The sequence below is a fragment of the Zalophus californianus genome, chromosome 10 (genome assembly GCF_009762305.2).
Source record: "Zalophus californianus isolate mZalCal1 chromosome 10, mZalCal1.pri.v2, whole genome shotgun sequence".
NCBI lineage: Eukaryota > Metazoa > Chordata > Mammalia > Carnivora > Otariidae > Zalophus > Zalophus californianus.
The window spans coordinates 46642762-46661491 of NC_045604.1; the positions used below are offsets into that span (position 1 = coordinate 46642762).

Consider the following 18730-nt stretch of genomic DNA (forward strand, 5'->3'; position numbering starts at 1 on the left):
TTATGTTGTTCTACTGCCATTTTAATTTTTTAATTATTTATATATATATCTTATAATCTAAAGTAAAATTACTTTTTTGAAAGACCAATAAAATATCTAAATAAAAGGCAAATTAATAAATATCACAATGCTATTAATTGATAAAATACAATGTGGAATACCAAAAATAGTAGAAATTCATTTCTTGAATTGAACCATAAGAGAATTGGTATTTAGATTGAGAGAGCTTATTTATTTCTCTTTAATACTTGGAAAAATGTATGAAAACAGAAAGAATTAAAAAGTATTATCCCTGGCTTTAAGAAATTTACAGTTTTATGTGGAAGGGAAATAATATGTGTAAAAGTTAATTAACAATATGAATTAGGACTAGTCATGGCATTTGGTAAATGAGATAGGGACAATTTTTATAAAAATTCAAAAGATGGAATGACCACTGTGTACTGAAGTGGTCAGGAAATGCTTTGTTGCAGTTGAAACTTGAACCAGCCCTTAAAGAAAGGTATTGAATTTTGTTGGTTGGAAATGAGTGATTTCAGATCCATCAGGATAACTAGTGTGGGAAAGGTACAAAGTGAGAAAGGCACATAGATGTACAAAGGCCTATCTAGTTGCAAGTAATAATATGTAGACCTCCCAGTTGAGTGTGTGTGTGTGTGTGTGTGTGTGTGTGTGTGTGTGTGAATGGCAGAGAGGGAGGTAGGTGGGAGAAAAGATCAGGAAGGAACATTGGAATCATATTTTGAATGCCTGGACTAAAGAGTTTTAGCTTTATATTTTATTCAATTGAGAACCAATGAAGGTTTTTAAGGAGAAATGTACCATAATACAAACCGAGTTTTAGCGAGATCAATCTCTACTGATAGCCCAAGTAGATGAAAATAAGATGACTAAGGCAGAAGATCTATTTATGAAGAGAGTGAAATAAAAACCTGAGCCAGAGTGTGTACAGAGGTATGGGAGGGTCACGATGAGCATGAAAGTCATTATCATAGAGGATCATCGAGGACTTACTGACTCCTTGCCCACCATGCAGTGCCCATCTATATTATAGTTTGTCTTGTGTCAAATGTCTATTATAGAATTGGCACATAGAAAAAGAAATATGTTAATAGTGAGAACTAAAAACCCTGGTGTTTTTTGCATACTCTGTTGCCACTGTGACTTCAGAGATTCTTTGGTGTTCCATGATTTTTCAGGAGGTAGGACTCTGCAGATCCTAAATGCACAGGAGGACAATGCTGGAAGATACTCTTGTATAGCCACTAATGAGGCGGGGGAAATGATAAAGCACTATGAAGTAAAGGTCTACAGTAAGTCCTAAAAGAACACTACATTTCATATTTTCCTCAAGTTTTCTAACTTTTTCAATCTTGTTTTTTCTTATAGGTTCATAATTATTTATACTCATCATTTAAGTTTTTTTAAATTTAATTTGATTTTATTATGTTATGTTAGTCACCATACAATACATCATTTAAGTTTGTTGTTTATGTAGCTTGCTTCATTAAGATGGAAGTCATATTAAGCATTGTACCTATGTCTTCAATTGCTTAAAGATGTGAAGAGCCCATTCAATCTGCTCAGTAACCTCTTATTGGAGAACTTGTCAGTGGCATTTCCTTACTTTTCTCTGTTTTTCCTTCTGGAAACTCCCTGGGCTGAGTTAAAATACTTCCATGCACAAAATTGTTATTTAAGTATATATGTTCTACTGAACAGCCTAAGATGGATTCATCAGTGACTTTGAGCTGATCCACTGTATATTGACCTATAGATAAAAAGCAAGTGAATACTATCATTAATAGGACCTATATTTCAGGATTTTCATTTTGGCTTTGTTTTTAAAAAGGAAGAGCATCCTTCTGATTATCTTTTGTTCTTTGAATCAGTTCCTTTAATGACTGAGAAAATGCATTTTATAGGTCATGCTTGGACTGTTTCTGAGGACCTGGAAAAATGAAAGTAGCTGATCTGTGAAGGACAAAGCCTCGCTGGCAGTATTAAAATGATGAAGGGAGAAAGCTGTTTTCCTTCACATTCTGTATCAGAACATTACCATTTCACAAGATGCTAACTTCGGTCCATGGTGAAAGGGGAGCATAGCAAACACCTCAGTTATTTCCTTGTTTTCTTAAGTAATCCTTAGTGTGATTTCCATGATATTCCATGTATTGAAAAGAACCAATGTTTAACTCTACAAATATTTGTTTTTTTATGCAGTTCCACCCATCATCAATAAAGGGGACCTACTAGGGCCAGGTCTTTCCCCTAAAGAAGTGAAGATCAAAGTCAACAATACTCTGACTTTGGAATGTGAAGCTTATGCCATTCCTTCTGCCTCTCTCAGCTGGTACAAGGATGGACAGGCCAGTCACACATTTTCTCCTTTGCTAATAGTTTCTGAAAAACAAGCATAGTCAATAAATTAAAAAAAGAAAGAAAAAACACACAAGTAACTCAGAGAATCAATGTCTCCTTATAACTAGCACAAAACCATGCTCCTAGAATAGAAAACTGCAAAGAAACTTGAACGATGTTCAACAATCTTAGCATTATTCCATCACTGGAAAGTTTGAAAGATTGTTTTTGTGGACATTAGCAATCATGTATGAAAATCCAGCCACCTTCCCCCTTGGGGAACAGTTTTTGCATTCTGTGGCTTTATAGAGTAAGCAAACTTTGTAGAGAAGAAACACAAAACATTGCTAAGCCAGATTAAAATGGTAGGTATAACATGGGTGCTGAGTTTATTCAGAATCTTCTCTAAACACCTTTAATTCTTTTATAAAAGGTAACATGTTTTATATTCCAAGAGGAAGAAAAATAGCTAAATGTGGTAATTAAGTGCCCAATTCAATTAACTGGGGGCAACAAGAAACTTTAAATAAAAGGCACATCCTTCAATTATGTGATCTGAATTTCAGACCATACATCCTTATTTCTCATCTCAACTTATTTTCTTCCATTCATATTTTAAAGATATATGTGCTGGTGTTTTTATACGAAAATAAGCTTTTTTTTTTTTTTTTTTGGCTGCTGTTAACACTGTGCTTGATACAGACGTGGCATAACTAAGCTGCTATTTTTCCTGTTATACACATAATCAACCAAATGGCTAGTTAAATTCCAGCTGTAGAAGTTCAGGTCAGAGTTATGATTTCAGATGCAGAAAGATATAGCTTTATTTTTTCAGATCATAGAGATTTTGCAACACTGGCAGCTAGAAAAAAAAATCATCTCTTATAAAGTAAGCAAGTTTCATCTGGAAGCCATTGCAAAAGGAAAAATACAGAACTCCCACCATGTTCTGTTTATAGTTTCTTTTCTGACTACAAGTACACTTCACTGTACAGTATCAATTCTATATGGGTTTGCTTGGAAACAGCTAATTCTGTTCTTTTCTGAAATCTTACTATTTTATTTTTAACTACCTAGAACCTATTTTATTCCTTTTAGTTACTACACATCTACACACATACACACATACACACAAACACATACACACATAAAAATTGGCTGAAGACTAGAATTGTGCTAGGAATGAGACAGTTTAGTTTTTTAAATATCATAATGAATGGTTATATTACAGTTTCAAATCCAGACTCTGAAATCAATCCAATTATAATGCTTTAGTTAAACTACTAAATTTTTCAGGGTTTAGGATTGGTTCTCTAAAATAAGTACCAAAAAAAAGAAAAAACAAACTAGTTTTGGTTTATTTTCCATATCCTTTCTTCTGTTATTTCATTCTTCAGATAAGCAGCACTACTCCAGAGAAACAGTGTTTTTTGAGAAAATCCACCAAACATATTGGTCATGTTAGCCACAATAAGTTTTAATGGAATCTTTGAGTTTTATTTATTCATGCATGCCCTGAAGTTTTTCTTTTAGCATAGAATATTTATATTATTTTATATGTGATATAATGTTAATAATGATTTATTAATTACCAATTAATTATTTATTAAGCACATACTATTTGCTGGACACTATTTTAGGTGCAGGGGATACAGCCGTGAAGGAAACAGACAAGTATCTCTCCTTGTGTGAAGTTTGGGGAGACAAAAACTAAACAAACCAGTGGAACATATAATGTGCCAGATGGGGTAAATGTTATGGAGAAAATTTAGGAAGAAGAATAGTAAGCATGGGAGTATGATCTCTTTTTTATGTAGGGAAGGCCTCACTGATAAGGTGATATCTGAGCAGAAACTCAAACAAAATGAAGAAAGCAGACACAGAATACCTGAGGGGAAGATATTCCAAAGTAGAGAGTATAGCAAGGACAAAGGCTCCGAGGCACTTTGGCTGGTGATCCATGGAACACAGAAGTTGTGAGCAAAAGCTTAGTGAGGAGGCAGATCACACTGCCTTGTAGACCAATTGGCCTTTATTCTGATAGGAAGCTACTGGAAATTTTTGAACACAAGAGTGATATGATCTGACTTAGGATTTTAAAAGGATTCCATTAGCTTCTGTATTGAGAGAAGTTAGAGAGGGTCCAGATATGAATTTATTTCAGTGGTCTGGAAAAGAGATGGTAGTTGCTTGGACAAAGGTGGTAGCAGGATGTGAGGGAAAACTGTGAGACAAAGATGAGTCCAAGACTTTGCATGAGAGCAATAGGAGCGTGAGTTTAGATAAAAAGACAAGAGGTCTGAGGATTAAGCCCTGGGGGACTCCTACATTTAGAGGTTGTGGGGCAGAGAGTGAAGTGTCCCAAAAGATAGGGGGGAAAGTTTTTCAAAATGAAGACAAGTTAAACTGTGTTTAATGCCACTGATCAAGAAAATAAAAACTGAGAATTGACCAGTAAATATAGCAACATGGATATCGTTGGTGTCTTTGACAGTGGCATTTGGTCAAGTAGAGATGGTAAAAGTCTTTTTGGAGTAGATTCAAGAAAAAAAATGGAAGAAAACAGAAACAGCAAATGTAGCAAATATTTTAAAGCCATCAGCTATAAAGGAAAGTAGAAAAATATGGAGGTAGTCTGCATTCTAAAGAGTTTTCTTTTTAATGGGGAAAATTATAGTATGTTGTATGCGGATTGAAATCATCCAGTGGAAAGAAATCAACTGATGATGATACAGGTGTAAGAGGACATAGTTGCTGGAAGGATGTCCTTGAATAGACCAGAAGATGCTCAGAATGGACAGACTGGTATTAACCAGGGTGGGAGTTTTGCCAGAAGAATAAAATAAAGGGAAAGAGGGCAAGAGGAGTTGAGGGTTTATGCAAGGAGCAATTGTCATAATAGACCTCTGGGTTAGGAGGAGAGTGAGTGGCGGTGAACAGATTGCAGGGTCTGTGGATTATGGGTCCTTCCACAGGACCAAAAAATTACTGGAATTGGGTTGCTAGAGGAAGTGTTAGAGAGTTAGGAGGTGATAGTCAGAGAGTGAGAACCTGAAAGTGAGATTATAAAGAGATGTAGTTCTTGGTAATTATAAAGCCTAGGATGACTGGTTTAGTGGCTGATTGAGGACTGGGGACAAAAAATTAGAAGAGATGAGGTCGAGGAACTGAGAGCATACAGCATTGGATGAATGTCTGTGTGGGTGTTGAAATCACCAAGAATTATGAGAAAAGTATCATTAGAAGGAATGACAGTGAGCCAGGAGCTAAAATCTTCAAGGAATAAGAGGGAACTTAGTGTAAACGGAAATGTTTAGAAGATGAGAAATGCCCTATTAAGTGAAGGTGATATTATTAATAAAACATCATAATACAAATATCCATAAGTCAATGTGCCATTAAGTATAGTAATACTATAAATCAAACATTGTAATATGAATTAATATAAATATAAATATAGGTTAAAATTTTCCATTTATGAAGTAATGATATTTCTGAATGAACAATAGTGATATTTAGATCAAATCAGACTGTTAATGCCCTCAGTCTTTCATTAAGAAACTCTAGTATTTTCTACAGAATGATAGTACACTATGGGATCAGAGGAAAATAATTTTTTCCAACATGGATAAATAGATATGGTACCTAAGAATGTTTTTTATCATAAAATATGCATTTACATATTTGGTATATAAATGTACCACCCAGAAGTACCTGGCACAGATGTAAAGTATATGAGCAATATTTTCTTTTTTTTTATTTTTTATTGTTATGTTAATCACCATACATTACATCATTAGTTTTTGATGTAGTGTTCCATGATTCATTGTTTGTGCATAACACCCAGTGCTCCACGCAGAATGTGCCCTCTTTAATACCCATCACCAGGCTAACCCATCCCCCCACCTCCTCCCCTCTAGAACCCTCAGTTTGTTTTTCACAGTCCATCCTCTCTCATGGTTCGTCTCCCTCTCCGACTTACTCCCCTTCATTCTTCCCCTCCTGCTATCTTCTTCTTTTTTTTTTCTTAACATATATTGCATTATTTGTTTCAGAAGTACAGATCTGTGGTTCAACAGTCTTGCACAATTCACAGCTGAGCAATATTTTCAATAAATAAAAATGATTACTCAAAAAAGTTTAATCAAAGTAAATTAATTCAATTAATGTTGTCTTGAGTATTTCAAATATAATTTTTTATTTATTAAAAAATCCTAAAAAGTATAAACTGTATGATGTTTTAGAGGATTTATTAGTGTACTTCAAGGTAACATTATTTAATTGAATCACAGCCCCTTAAATCAGATGATCATGTCAATATTGCTGCAAGTGGACATACACTTCGAATAAAGGAGGCTCAGATATCAGATACTGGACGGTATACTTGTGTAGCATCTAATATTGCAGGTGAAGATGAGCTGGATTTTGATGTGAATATACAAGGTAAAGTAATATGCTTATTGTGTGTAATTCAGCATATATTATCTATCAAAACAATAAAAAAGAGATTTGGTTTATTTTAAATACCTTTTTTTCTGTTGACAATAATAAAAATTCATTATTGAAAACTTGGGTTTAAGAAATTCACAAGGAAGAAAATAATCCATCATTCAGGGTTACTTCTGCTATTTTTGTTTCCTTCTGATATATTTTTGTAAAGTGTACTTCATTTACAAGTTGGGATCACATGATACAGACTTTTCTATTACATTAGCTTTCCCCTAACATTTTATCACGAAGATTCTTTTGATATTGTTTACCTGGAAGGCAAAAAGTATAGTAATGTACAGAATTTAAAGTGGTCAGACTTGAAATTAAATGATGATTTAGCTCCTACAAACTTTTTGAATTGGACAAGTTACCTAAATATTTTAACCCTTGGTTTCCTTGCTTTTAAAATTAATGCCTTATAAAATTGTGGTAAGTACTAAATAACATAAAGTATGTAAAACTCTTAGCAAACTTTTTAAGAAGTGGTACCTGGTATTAATATTGTTGATACTGTTGCTTTCATGCTTTTATATATGCTTTTTAAAACATGCTTTTTGATAACTGTATTTGTTTTATCAATTGAGTATTAAAAGATATATTTAACTAGACTCCTATTGTTGAATGTCTAGGTTGTTTCCAAATTTTCACTACTCATGTAATGCTTCATTGAACATCTTTATATATAAAATTTTCACACATCTGTGGTTTTTCATAACTTGCTAATAGTGGAAATTTTAGGTCAAGTGTCATACTTTTTTAATGTTTTTGATGTGCAGGAAAATTGCCTTCTTGGAAGTTCATGTTTGTCCCTCAGAAATGTTTGAGAATGTCCTATTATTTTTGCAAATGGACTTATTAATCCTGATTGCATAACTTCTTTAGCCTTCTTAGAGGCTCAAGACAAATCATTGGCAGATGCTTTCTGTTGAGCCCGATTTTTTGAAAGGTTCCTCAAAATTTAGTTTTTCCTGCTATGATCATATTTCTTAGCCATGCATATTAGAGTAGGTTCATCCCTGAGAATAGACCCCTTTATCTTATAAGTGCTAGAGACCTTTAACAGGGAGAGCAAAGCATGAACATGGCATTTTGAGCCCCATATTTCTTGTTCTTCTATATGAAAACCAATGCTGACTTCTGTCTACTACATTGTTTGGCTCAGGGCTAGAGTTAGTAGGTATATAAGTACTTGAAAATATTTTCACAGTATCTAATTTATTACATTTACTAATCATTCTTGTGAAAATACAGCCAAGATCTTTGTTTAATTAATCCTAGCATTTACATGTGTCTAAAACGTCATGTCTTTCCTCCATAGTTCCTCCAAGTTTTCAGAAACTCTGGGAAATGGGAAACATGCTGGATACTGGCAGGAGTGGTGAAGCTAAGGATGTGATCATCAACAATCCCATTTCTCTTTACTGTGAAACAAACGCTGCACCTCCTCCTACCCTGACATGGTACAAAGATGGCCGTCCTCTGACCTCCAGTGATAGGGTGTTGATTCTGCCAGGTAAAGATCGCTATGAACAGCATGAAAATCAGAGTCTCTGCCAAATGTGTTTCTCCTCATTTATTAGACGAGTTGAATTGATCAGTTTTCTGGCCATGTAATTTAACTGACACAGGCTGCCAAATGCCACTGGTATCTGTGTAGCTTCGAGCCAGAAGAGTTTAGGTTGAGAATTTGACAATAGGCTGGAATACCTTAGGTAATTTTCAGTTCTACTACAGGATCATTCTGTCAGCTTAAGAAGCCCCTTGGCTGGGTGACTGGATGGCTCAGTCGGTTAAGCGTCTGCCTTCAGCTCAGCTCATGATCCCTGAGTCCCAGGATCGAGTCCCACATCGGGTTCCCCTAGCGGGGAGCCTGCTTCTCCCTCAGACCCTCTCCCCTCTCATGCTCTCTCTCAAATAAATAAATAAAATCTTAAAAAAAAAAAGAAGTCCTTTGGCTTCCATGAGGCTCCATTTCTCTAATAGTGTGATGAGATCATCAGTTTGGTTTTTACACATTATTGATAGATTCTAAAATATATTTGCAAATAGTTACTATTCACTTTATTAAATACATTTATCATAAATCAATAGTTATGATTATTGGTTTCAAATATTTTAGTTGTCACATGGTTTATTGGTAGAAAAGGAGATGTTTAAATTATTGTGGAATCATAATCTTTTCAAGGCTTCTATTTAATTTGAACAAATATAAAATGGGCTTGTCAAAATTTACCAAGTTCTACACACCTAAGGTCAGCATATTTCATGGTGTGTAAATTTGATTTCAATTAAATACAAGATATCTTGAAAAAAAATTTTTTTTAAAGTGACTAAATACAAATGACAGCTAAATGTTGTGATATGTGATCCAAAATTGGATCTAGGCTTGGGGGAAAATATTTATAAAAGATTGTGACAATAATGAAATTTGAATATGGACTATGAATTCATTAGTAATTTTGTGTTGATTTTAAATTTCCTGATTTTGATCACTGTACTATAGTTATATAAGGGATTATTTTTGTCCTTATATAATTACAGATTTATGAATATTTAGGAGTAAAGGGGCACTGTGTTTCAACTTACTCTCAAATAGTTCAGAAAAAGATTTTATATATAAATAAATAAATATGTAAATTTATATATGAGGTAAAACAAGTGAATATATATATAAGAGATAAAACAAGTGGAGTGAAATATAAACAATTGGTAAACATAGGTGATAATTTTTTATACAGTTATTGAAACTTTTCTTTGAGTTTGAAATTATATCAACATGAAAAGTTTTAAAAATATTCAGTTATTCTTTTAAAAGTATATGTATAATAATATACTTTATACCTTTTGCATCCCTGGCTATTGCTTTCTCAAACCTATACCTGCATCAAACATTGTAAGCTTCTTTTACATGTATTCAAAACTGTAAAATCAAGAAGTCACTGCATAATAACATTTCCCTGTGGAATATGATGAAGGGCATGGAGCAACCTTACCCTCTTGTGAAAAATCTACATGAGCTACTTATCTCTCAGGAGATCCGATTCATATATTGGATCATTTCAATAATGCAGTGTTTGTTATACAAATGGTTTGTGGGATTAAAACTGAACCGTTAGATGAAAAAGAACCCTGAAAGAAAATGTAAGGAAATCATTAGACCTGAAAAATTCATCTCTGTTTATGACCAGTAGGATTTAGAGAAGTGAACATATGGGGCTATGTTTTCAGGAGGGCGAGTGTTGCAGATTCCCCGGGCCAAAGTAGAAGATGCGGGGAGATACACGTGTGTGGCTGTGAATGAAGCAGGAGAAGATGCTCTTCAGTATGACCTTCGTGTACTCTGTGAGTTCTTATTTTGTTTGTCATGCATTTTTTCACTCAAAAAAATTTTTTTGAGGAACTAATGTTTGCAAGATGTTGCATCAAGGACTTTAAAGGCTATAAGGATAATCAGAAAGTGATAGTTCTACTGAGGAATTAATCATCTTATGCAAATTGAGAACTCATGAGTTAGGACTCTTGAAATATCAGATAACAAACTGGCTTAAACTTAAAAAAAAGAGAATCCATTGACTCATGAACCTGAAGAGTCCCAGGGTAGAGCTGGCTACAGTCATACCTGACTTCTGTGGCTCAAAGAGGCCAAGCAGACTTAACCTTCCTCTTTCTCTTGTTTTTTTCTCTGTTATTAGCATCACTCTCAGGTGGGGGATCCCCTTGAATGACAAGTTGGCCCCCAGCGGCTCTAGTCTTACATCCTTATAATTTCATATCCAAATGAAAGCTTTTCTTAGTGTTTACAACTGAAGTCCTAGAATTGGATTTTCATGGCTTTAATTGGCCAAGCATGAACCACAGTTCTATCCCTGAACCAATTATAGAAGCTAAGTGGCCTGTTTAAGGCCTAATTTCTGTGCCTACACTTAGACCACATTGTTCTCCACCTGAATGCATGGACTGAGAGTGGAAGAAGTATTGTACCTTGAAGGGCAAAGAGAGGTGATGTTGCTGGAAGTTGAAACAAATAGTTGCCTCCATTAAAAGAGATTGATCTAGAGAAGTAGCAGTGGGAATGTATAGGAAGCAGTCAGCATGAAAGAGTTTCCAGAGGAAGTTATGAAGTAATATGAACTATTAGGCACTTGTCTCAGAGCATGAGATGACACTGAGATTTTTTTTCTGAGTGATTAAGAAAATAGTGGCAAGAATAATAAAAATAGAAGACCTAGGAAAACATTATTTGGGAAAAAAGAAGTCAGTTTTGTTCTGGACATGTTGAATTCAGCATGTTACAAGATACTTAGGTATAATATTGGAGGGGCCATGGAAAATCAGGAACTTCAACACAGGAGAGAGGCTGAACTAAGAATGTAGATTTGAGAGTTATCCACAAATAGGTGATATTCAAGGGCATGAGATTTCCAACAGCAAGGATTATAGATAAAGTAGGACAAAAGTTCATGGTGGGATTGTTAACAAGTAGGAGAAAGGAAAAGAGTTAGAAGAGAAACAATCTGAGAGGTTCATGAGAAGCAGTAAACTACATACTATTATATGTCACAGAATCCAAAGCATGGAAAAGGCTATCAAGAAGTGGTTCTAAAGACTGATGAATCACAGACCTGTACCTCTGAAACAAATAATACATTATATGTTAAAAAAAAGAAGAAGATAGCAGGAGGGGAAGGATGGGGGGAGAAATCGGAGGGGGAGACGAACCATAAGAGATGATGGACTCTGAGAAACAAACTGAGGGTTCTCGAGGGGAGGGGGCTGGGGGGAGGGGTTAGAAAAAAGTCATTTTTGGAGTTTAATAATTCCTAAAAACCATCACTACACCTAATTCATTCATCAAACTAAGTTCTTGATATATGCTAGACACTGCATGAATACTAATTTTTTGCTAAAATGCTGTTGAGATACTATTTAGGCAAGTATAGGGGAGAAAAAAGCCATTGGATGTCTACCACACATGATGAGTTTTAGTTTTGTGACACACATCTGTTTTGAGAATATTAAATTGGAAATGGTGAACAATCATTATAAAAGATTTCCTTTACATGTGGGATACACATACAAAATTCTAGCTCATTTTGGAAATAGCTGAGGGGAGGGGACTGGGGGGAGGGATTAGCCTGGTGATGGGTATTAAGGAGGGCACGTTCTGCGTGGAGCACTGGGTGTTATGCGCAAACAATGAATCATGGAACACTACATCCAAAACGAATGATATAATGTATGGTGATTAACATAACAATAAAAAATTGAAAAAAAACTAATGATATGATGTATGGTGATTAACATAACATCATAAAATTTAAAAAAATTAATTTATTGCTGAAGGAGAAGCAATAAAATATTAGCATTTCTTTAAAAAAATAAAAGAAGTGGACCTAGTATTGGATGCTAAAGGAAATTTAAGAAAATAAAAACTGAAAAAGTCCATTGGCTTTAAACTGAGAAATCATTGGTAAAATTCAGAAGCTCAGTTTAGATACTGTGGTGTGGCACAAAGCCACAGGACAAAAGGATAAATCTGGAGCAACTAATCAGGAAGAAAAGGAAACTCTTAAGATATTTTGCAGAGGACAGAAGAGATGGAGTAGAGTTTTAGGATAGACAGCTTGAGGAAACATATTTAAGAAAGATTTGAGCTTGCTTACAGACCAAAGAAAATGATCCAACAGAAGGGGACAGATTAAATTTTCAAGCGGGGAGGGGGGAAACAGGGGAGGTACAGGAATTCATGGATCAAGGTCCTAGAACAGGTGAAAAATGCAATCAAGGAACCAAGAGGGGTAATTAGCCTTTCATGGTAATGAATTGCCATTCATCAAAATGGTTAGGAGGGAAATGTGGAAATGTATATCAAATGTATCTAGTCCTTTTCATTAAGTATAAGAGCAAGACAAACGGTGATAGGGGTGGTTGGGCCTGTGGAAAACAGAAAAGTTTAGTGATTACCACCATGGAGGATGTGATAAACAGTCAGCTGTTGAAGTTGGAGCCATTTGGCTCAGTTACTCCTTTCTGAAGCCACCCTTCCTTCTACAGCATTCCCAGTAACCAGGAGGCAGAGGTAGAAAAAATAGTGTGCTCTATCTGGGTGGGGTGGGGGTAGTGCCACAAGGTAACCAGGTATATATTGTGGAAGCGCTGGAGGGTGAAAGACCATAGAATGTGCAGCAAGAAAGAGCATCACCAAAATGACCCCTGTGAGGTTTGGGCAGGGCAAGAGGAAAAATGATGAAAGGAGGCTGATGGGCTGATTGTAAGTGGGGAAGGAGTAGAAGGGCTAGAGTTTTCAGTGCAAACAAAGAGCAGCTTATGAAGGAAACCTGAAAAGAAGTAAAAGAAAGAAAACAGTAGAGTTCAAAAATCACATATTTGACATATATCTATTGATTACTAAACTATATGCAGGAACTTGTGCTAGGCACTGAGGGGGATACAGCAGCGAATACAGTGTAAACATCAGTCCTTCAGGGAGCTTATAACTTCCAGAAGAAAGAGGTGTTAATATTGAATGGTTGAATGGTCCAATGGTCCAAGGTCCAAAGGTCCCTGTCTAGGGCTGACTGACATGGAGTAGAGATGAAACTAAAATTAGAGTGGGATGGATCATCAACATAGATTTTAAAGTCTATAAGATAGTGATAAGGAAAAGAAAAAGGGAAGAGAAGATGATTAATTAAAATCAGTGCTATCATCACCAACAACATCCTAGACCGCATGACTTAATTTGACTTATTTAGTTTAGGACAGAGTAGAAGGATCTGATAAAGAAGCAAGATAATATGGTTTGGGAAGGACTGGGAGTCAATTAAATTGAAATGGAACTTAAGGATCGGGTAGTTAAAGGCAGATGTTCATCCCTTCAGGCTGTGTTAATTAAGAGGAAGTTGGAAAGCATGTTGGAGATGAGTTTAGAGAGTTGGAACAAAACAAGAAAAATGAACTGGACCCAGAAATCTGTCTACATTAGGGATGTTTCACAGTGTTTGATGCTCACCTCCTATGTGCCACTCCATGGTTCTGTACTGAGAATAATTCTGAGTGGTGTAAGCTAGCTGATGGGGCATGACAGCTGGAGGGCAGGTCAGACCAAAGAGCTTTGGTAGAGGTCTGTACAGGTCAAACCTTGGACCTGTAGACCACCTGTAGACCACCTCTTGGTCCCTCCTAATGGTTCAGCTCCAGGCAGAAGTTGAGGAAAACATCAAATCTTTATGTCCAAACATTTCATCTTTGATTAGTTTTCATGGTATTGAGGTTAGTGATGGGCTCATTTAGTCCGAAGTTCAAGTTTATTATTTACTAATCTGCAGTTCAAGTTATATTTTGTGTTACCTAGAGTATAGTAAAAAATCATATAACTTTGTGAAAATTTGCATCCAAAATAACATTGAAATTCTATTATGTACCTTGTAGCCTTGATTATTTTCTTTACAGAATTCCAGTTTAGTTTTTGAAAGACCCAAATACCACAGGACTACATCTACATTAAATATATAATCTTTGCTGATTGCTAAAGATATGGTACATTTTAAGAGAGTGAAACAGAATAGCTAAGCTTTCCAAATAAAGTAAAATGATTATTTACTTTGAAAATGAATTTCTACATTTATAACAGCAGCCAACACATGTTTCTAGTTTATATAACATTTCCATTTTAAAAAATTTTATGGGTAACGTGATTTTTTCGTAACTGACTAGTCTAACATAAGATAGATATGTACCTGGATTCTATGGTATCATTTTAAATGAAAGTGAATATATGTAGGAAAATCTAGAATGTGACTCCTCAAACTTTAGTGTACATAAGGATCACTTGTTAAAACACAAATTTCTTGGGCCCTCTAGAGATGCCCACTGAGGAGATCCAAATGGGACCCAAAATTTGCATCTCTAACCAAGCTCCCAGGTGATGCTGATACCACTGATACTGGGGCTGGGGAAACACATTTAAGTAGCCCAGACAATTCCCTTGCAAATGAGACCAAATCTGTCCATCCAAATATACTTTAAAGATGTAATTTTTCCGGCTTCTCTAGATGACCAAATAGACTTAAATATTCATGCATGCAGATGCTACTTACATGTATGCTTGAAAACCCAGAAGGCATAGTTCAAATCATGAGAGAGAAGCGAGGTCAGATAAATTGGGGAAGGTTTGAGATTGTGGAAGGGGTGAGTCCAGGGAAGGTAAACCCAAGTTCACACAATTTTTATCACCACCCTAATTTATTAGTGTAAAATGTTATTCAACAATCTTGGTTTCTCCTTCAACTTTTCTATTATTATCCCATGCTTTTTAAAGCTGTCAGAAAACTAGAGTAACTGAGAAAATACCTCATTTCCTGTCATTATCTCTTTGTTGCAATCATCTATTAGTGCCTCCAGTTATTAAGGGAGCAAATAGTGATCTCCCTGAAGAGGTCACCGTGCTGGTGAATAAGAGCACACTGATGGAGTGTTTATCCAGTGGCAGCCCAGCACCAAGGAATTCCTGGCAGAAGGATGGGCAGCCTTTGCTAGAAGATGGACATCATAAGTTTCTATCTAATGGAAGAATTATGCAGGTAAAAGTAAAAAATCGTATTTTCAAATAGCTATTTGACTTTGTATTTCCTAAGTCTTTTTTACTTTTGAAAGTAATTTTTATTGGTTTATAATTATTATATTTGTAAAAATAACTAACCATAAGAAAAATAGAAAATAAAATTCTTTATTCTATACCCCCTACCAGAGGTGACCACTGTTTTTTTTTTTAAGTTTTTATTTAAGTTTTTTTTTTTAAGTTTTTATTTAAATTCCGGTTGGTTAACAGTGTTATATTAGTTTTGGGCGTACAATATAGTGATTCAAAACTTCCATACATCACCCAGTGCTCATCACAAGTGCACGCATCCCCATGATCTGTTTCACCCATCCCCCCACCACCCTTCCTTCTGGTAACCATCAGTTTGTTCTCTATAGTTAGTTAAGAGTCTGTTTCTTGGTTTGCCTGTCTTTTTTTCCTCTGTGACCATTTGTTTTGTTTCTTAAATTCTATATATGAGTGAAATCATATGGTATTTGTCTTTCAGAGGTGACCACTACTAGCACTTTTGTGTGAATTCTTACAAAAATTATACATTCAACACATGCACACTCCTAAATTTGCTACAAGATGGCCTTTGTGATAAAAGCCACATTATAATTAGTATGATCCTTGCCACTGCATATTTCTGATGGTAAACTCCTAGGTGGTATTAAGTTCTCTGTAGATTAAAATGTCCCCTGTATTAGTAAAGAATTGATAATAAACAATGGAAAGCACATAAATATCCCAAATTGTTGTTCACTAATGGCCATGTCTATATTTTTCTTTTCAGTTGTCTTAAAAGAAAGTTACGTATTTATAGAAATAACACCAATTCTTTTGTTAGGATACAACTTAATAACATTTTTGACCACATAAATGATATTCTATGGGCCCAAGAATCTAAGCATAACTATCAATGTTTCCAACACAGGACATATCTTATGGAGTTCTTGTCTTTAAACACACACACACACACAGACACACACACACACACACAAACCAGATCCAGTGCCTGGAAATGCCCTTGAATTCTCAAATTATCTTCTAAACATTGTGACTGTATCTTATTTGATGTCCTACAACCTCTATCAAAATATTTAAGTGTTTCTCTGTCTCAGGCCAAAAGATATATAGATGGATAGAAATTTCATTATTATGAAATGAAATTATGTTATTATGCCTAATAACATAAGTATAAATGCTATTATTAGCTAATTATTGCCGCATAAAACAAAGTACTCCAAAACAATAAGCATTTATTTAGTTCATAAGCCTTCTAGCTGGTTGGGTAATTCTTCCAGTCTCAAGTGTCTGGATGCTGTGAACTGAGTAAGTGGTCTGCTGGTCTTGGCTGGGCTCTTAGCACAAATCCAGGGCCTCAGTTGTAATAACTGATTCTGACCCCCTGTGATTCTCTTACCCTCCAGCAGGCTAGTCCTGGCTTTCTCACATAGTGGTAGCCTAGTTCCGAAAGAGTGGGGAAAGGCACTGGATCTCTCTAGGCCTAGGTTTGAAATGGCACATTGTCACTTTTCATCACACTGTGTTGGTCAAATCCATTCACAAGGCCAACATAAATTCCGCATCTTACTCCACCTGTTAATGACAGGAACTTCAAAGTTACATTGCCAGGGGTGTGATAGGGAAGAGAAATAATAATTGGGGGAATTTTTGTAGTCAGCATATAACAACTATGTTTAAAATTGCCTTTTCTGATTGGAAATCTTTATAAATAAATATTTGATTAACGCGACTAAAAAAAGCTAGCATCAGCACTATTATATACAAAAATTTATTTGTCTTGTGTTCATCTGGTATTAACCAGAAAGAATATGTGTTGTTTATTCTGAAATACAATGATCATTATGAAAAGTGCTTTATTAAAAATTTCAGTTGGAATGTCTTCATTTTTTTCCCTTAGATTCTAAACACTCAAATAACAGATATCGGCAGATATGTGTGTATTGCTGAGAACACAGCTGGAAGTGCCAAAAAATATTTTAACCTCAACGTTCATGGTAAGAGCTCAGTTCCAATAACATTTCTTAGGGTATGCTTGAAAAAGCAGGAAAACTGTGTTTTAGATTATGTAGACTTATTTTGTACTTTTAACTTGAACAATGTGTGGAGACTGCATTTTTTTCAATCTCCTGTCTTTCTTCCCATCACAAAGTAGGATTATAAAGTACAAATCTTCTAGGAAGCCTGTTTTTATATTATTTCAGTTCCTCAGGAGAAAGTACTTAACTGCTACATATTTGAAAGTGAAAAAAAATCAAAATTCTAAATCCCCAAAATTATGTTTATATACAGTTAGAACCAAATATAGCTCTTTTACTCATAAAAATTTACCCAGTAATCTTGATTGGAACCAGTTTCTGTCCTCAGAGGTAGAATTCATGTTGAGTTACATCCTCCAGTACCATTAGGTATACTCCCTGAAGAAGAAAAAGTCATTTTTGGAGTTTAATAATTCCTAAAAACCATCACTACACCTAATTCATTCATCAGACTAAGTTCTTGATATATGCTAGACACTGCATGAATACTAATTTTTTGCTAAAATGCTGTTGAGATACTATTTAGGCAAGTATAGGAGAGAAAAAAGCCATTGGATGTCTACCACACATGATGAGTTTTAGTTTTGTGACACACATCTGTTTTGAGAATATTAAATTGGAAATGGTGAACAATCATTATAAAAGATTTCCTTTACATGTGAGATACACATACAAAATTTTAGCTCATTTTGGAAATAGCTGAAATTTGACATTTCATGAAAAATTTCTCCCTTCAAGACTTTTATTTAGATCATGAATATCCTTTTTTGGTGTGATATGTAAGGAGTATTGGCGTCCAGCAAAGTTTGGTGTTTGTGGAACAGACATTTGAAACGTTTTTATCTTTGTATTCCTAGTGCTTAGCACAATGAGTAACATGTGATAGTAAAAGAGATTTTGCCTTTTTGATGTTTTGCTTTTGTTTTTGATGTTTTAAGACCTCAGTCTTAATATAATTGAGTGTTATATTAATTGCATTCATTAGTTCATGTCTCACTATCATCATTGGCCTGAACAAGACCCATCTTTACTTTTATTTATTAAAATATTCATTCATGTATTCATTCATTTTTATGCCCATTTCTTGCTCCTGTTTCCCCTCGCCTTTCGTAGGAAACCATTCAAATGGTACATCTTAAAGTTTTTTTTAACGAGTAAGTCTGACCAAAACAGAAACAGTGTTTTATGAATTCTCAGGAAGAAATAAACGAGTATGATGATGGTGAGAGCA

General features: G+C 35.0%; 1 protein-coding gene across 1 annotated transcript in view; it reads left to right on the forward strand.

The window, feature by feature from the left end:
- Nucleotides 1–18730, forward strand: part of HMCN1 (hemicentin 1) — a 471707-nt gene that overhangs the window by 351390 nt on the left and 101587 nt on the right. The window contains exons 51-57 of the mRNA XM_027611279.2: nt 1200–1313; nt 2224–2369; nt 6654–6804; nt 8171–8365; nt 10081–10194; nt 15247–15434; nt 17361–17457. Coding sequence (XP_027467080.1) covers nt 1200–1313; nt 2224–2369; nt 6654–6804; nt 8171–8365; nt 10081–10194; nt 15247–15434; nt 17361–17457 — 1005 coding nt within the window. The remainder of the gene's footprint in view (nt 1–1199; nt 1314–2223; nt 2370–6653; nt 6805–8170; nt 8366–10080; nt 10195–15246; nt 15435–17360; nt 17458–18730) is intronic.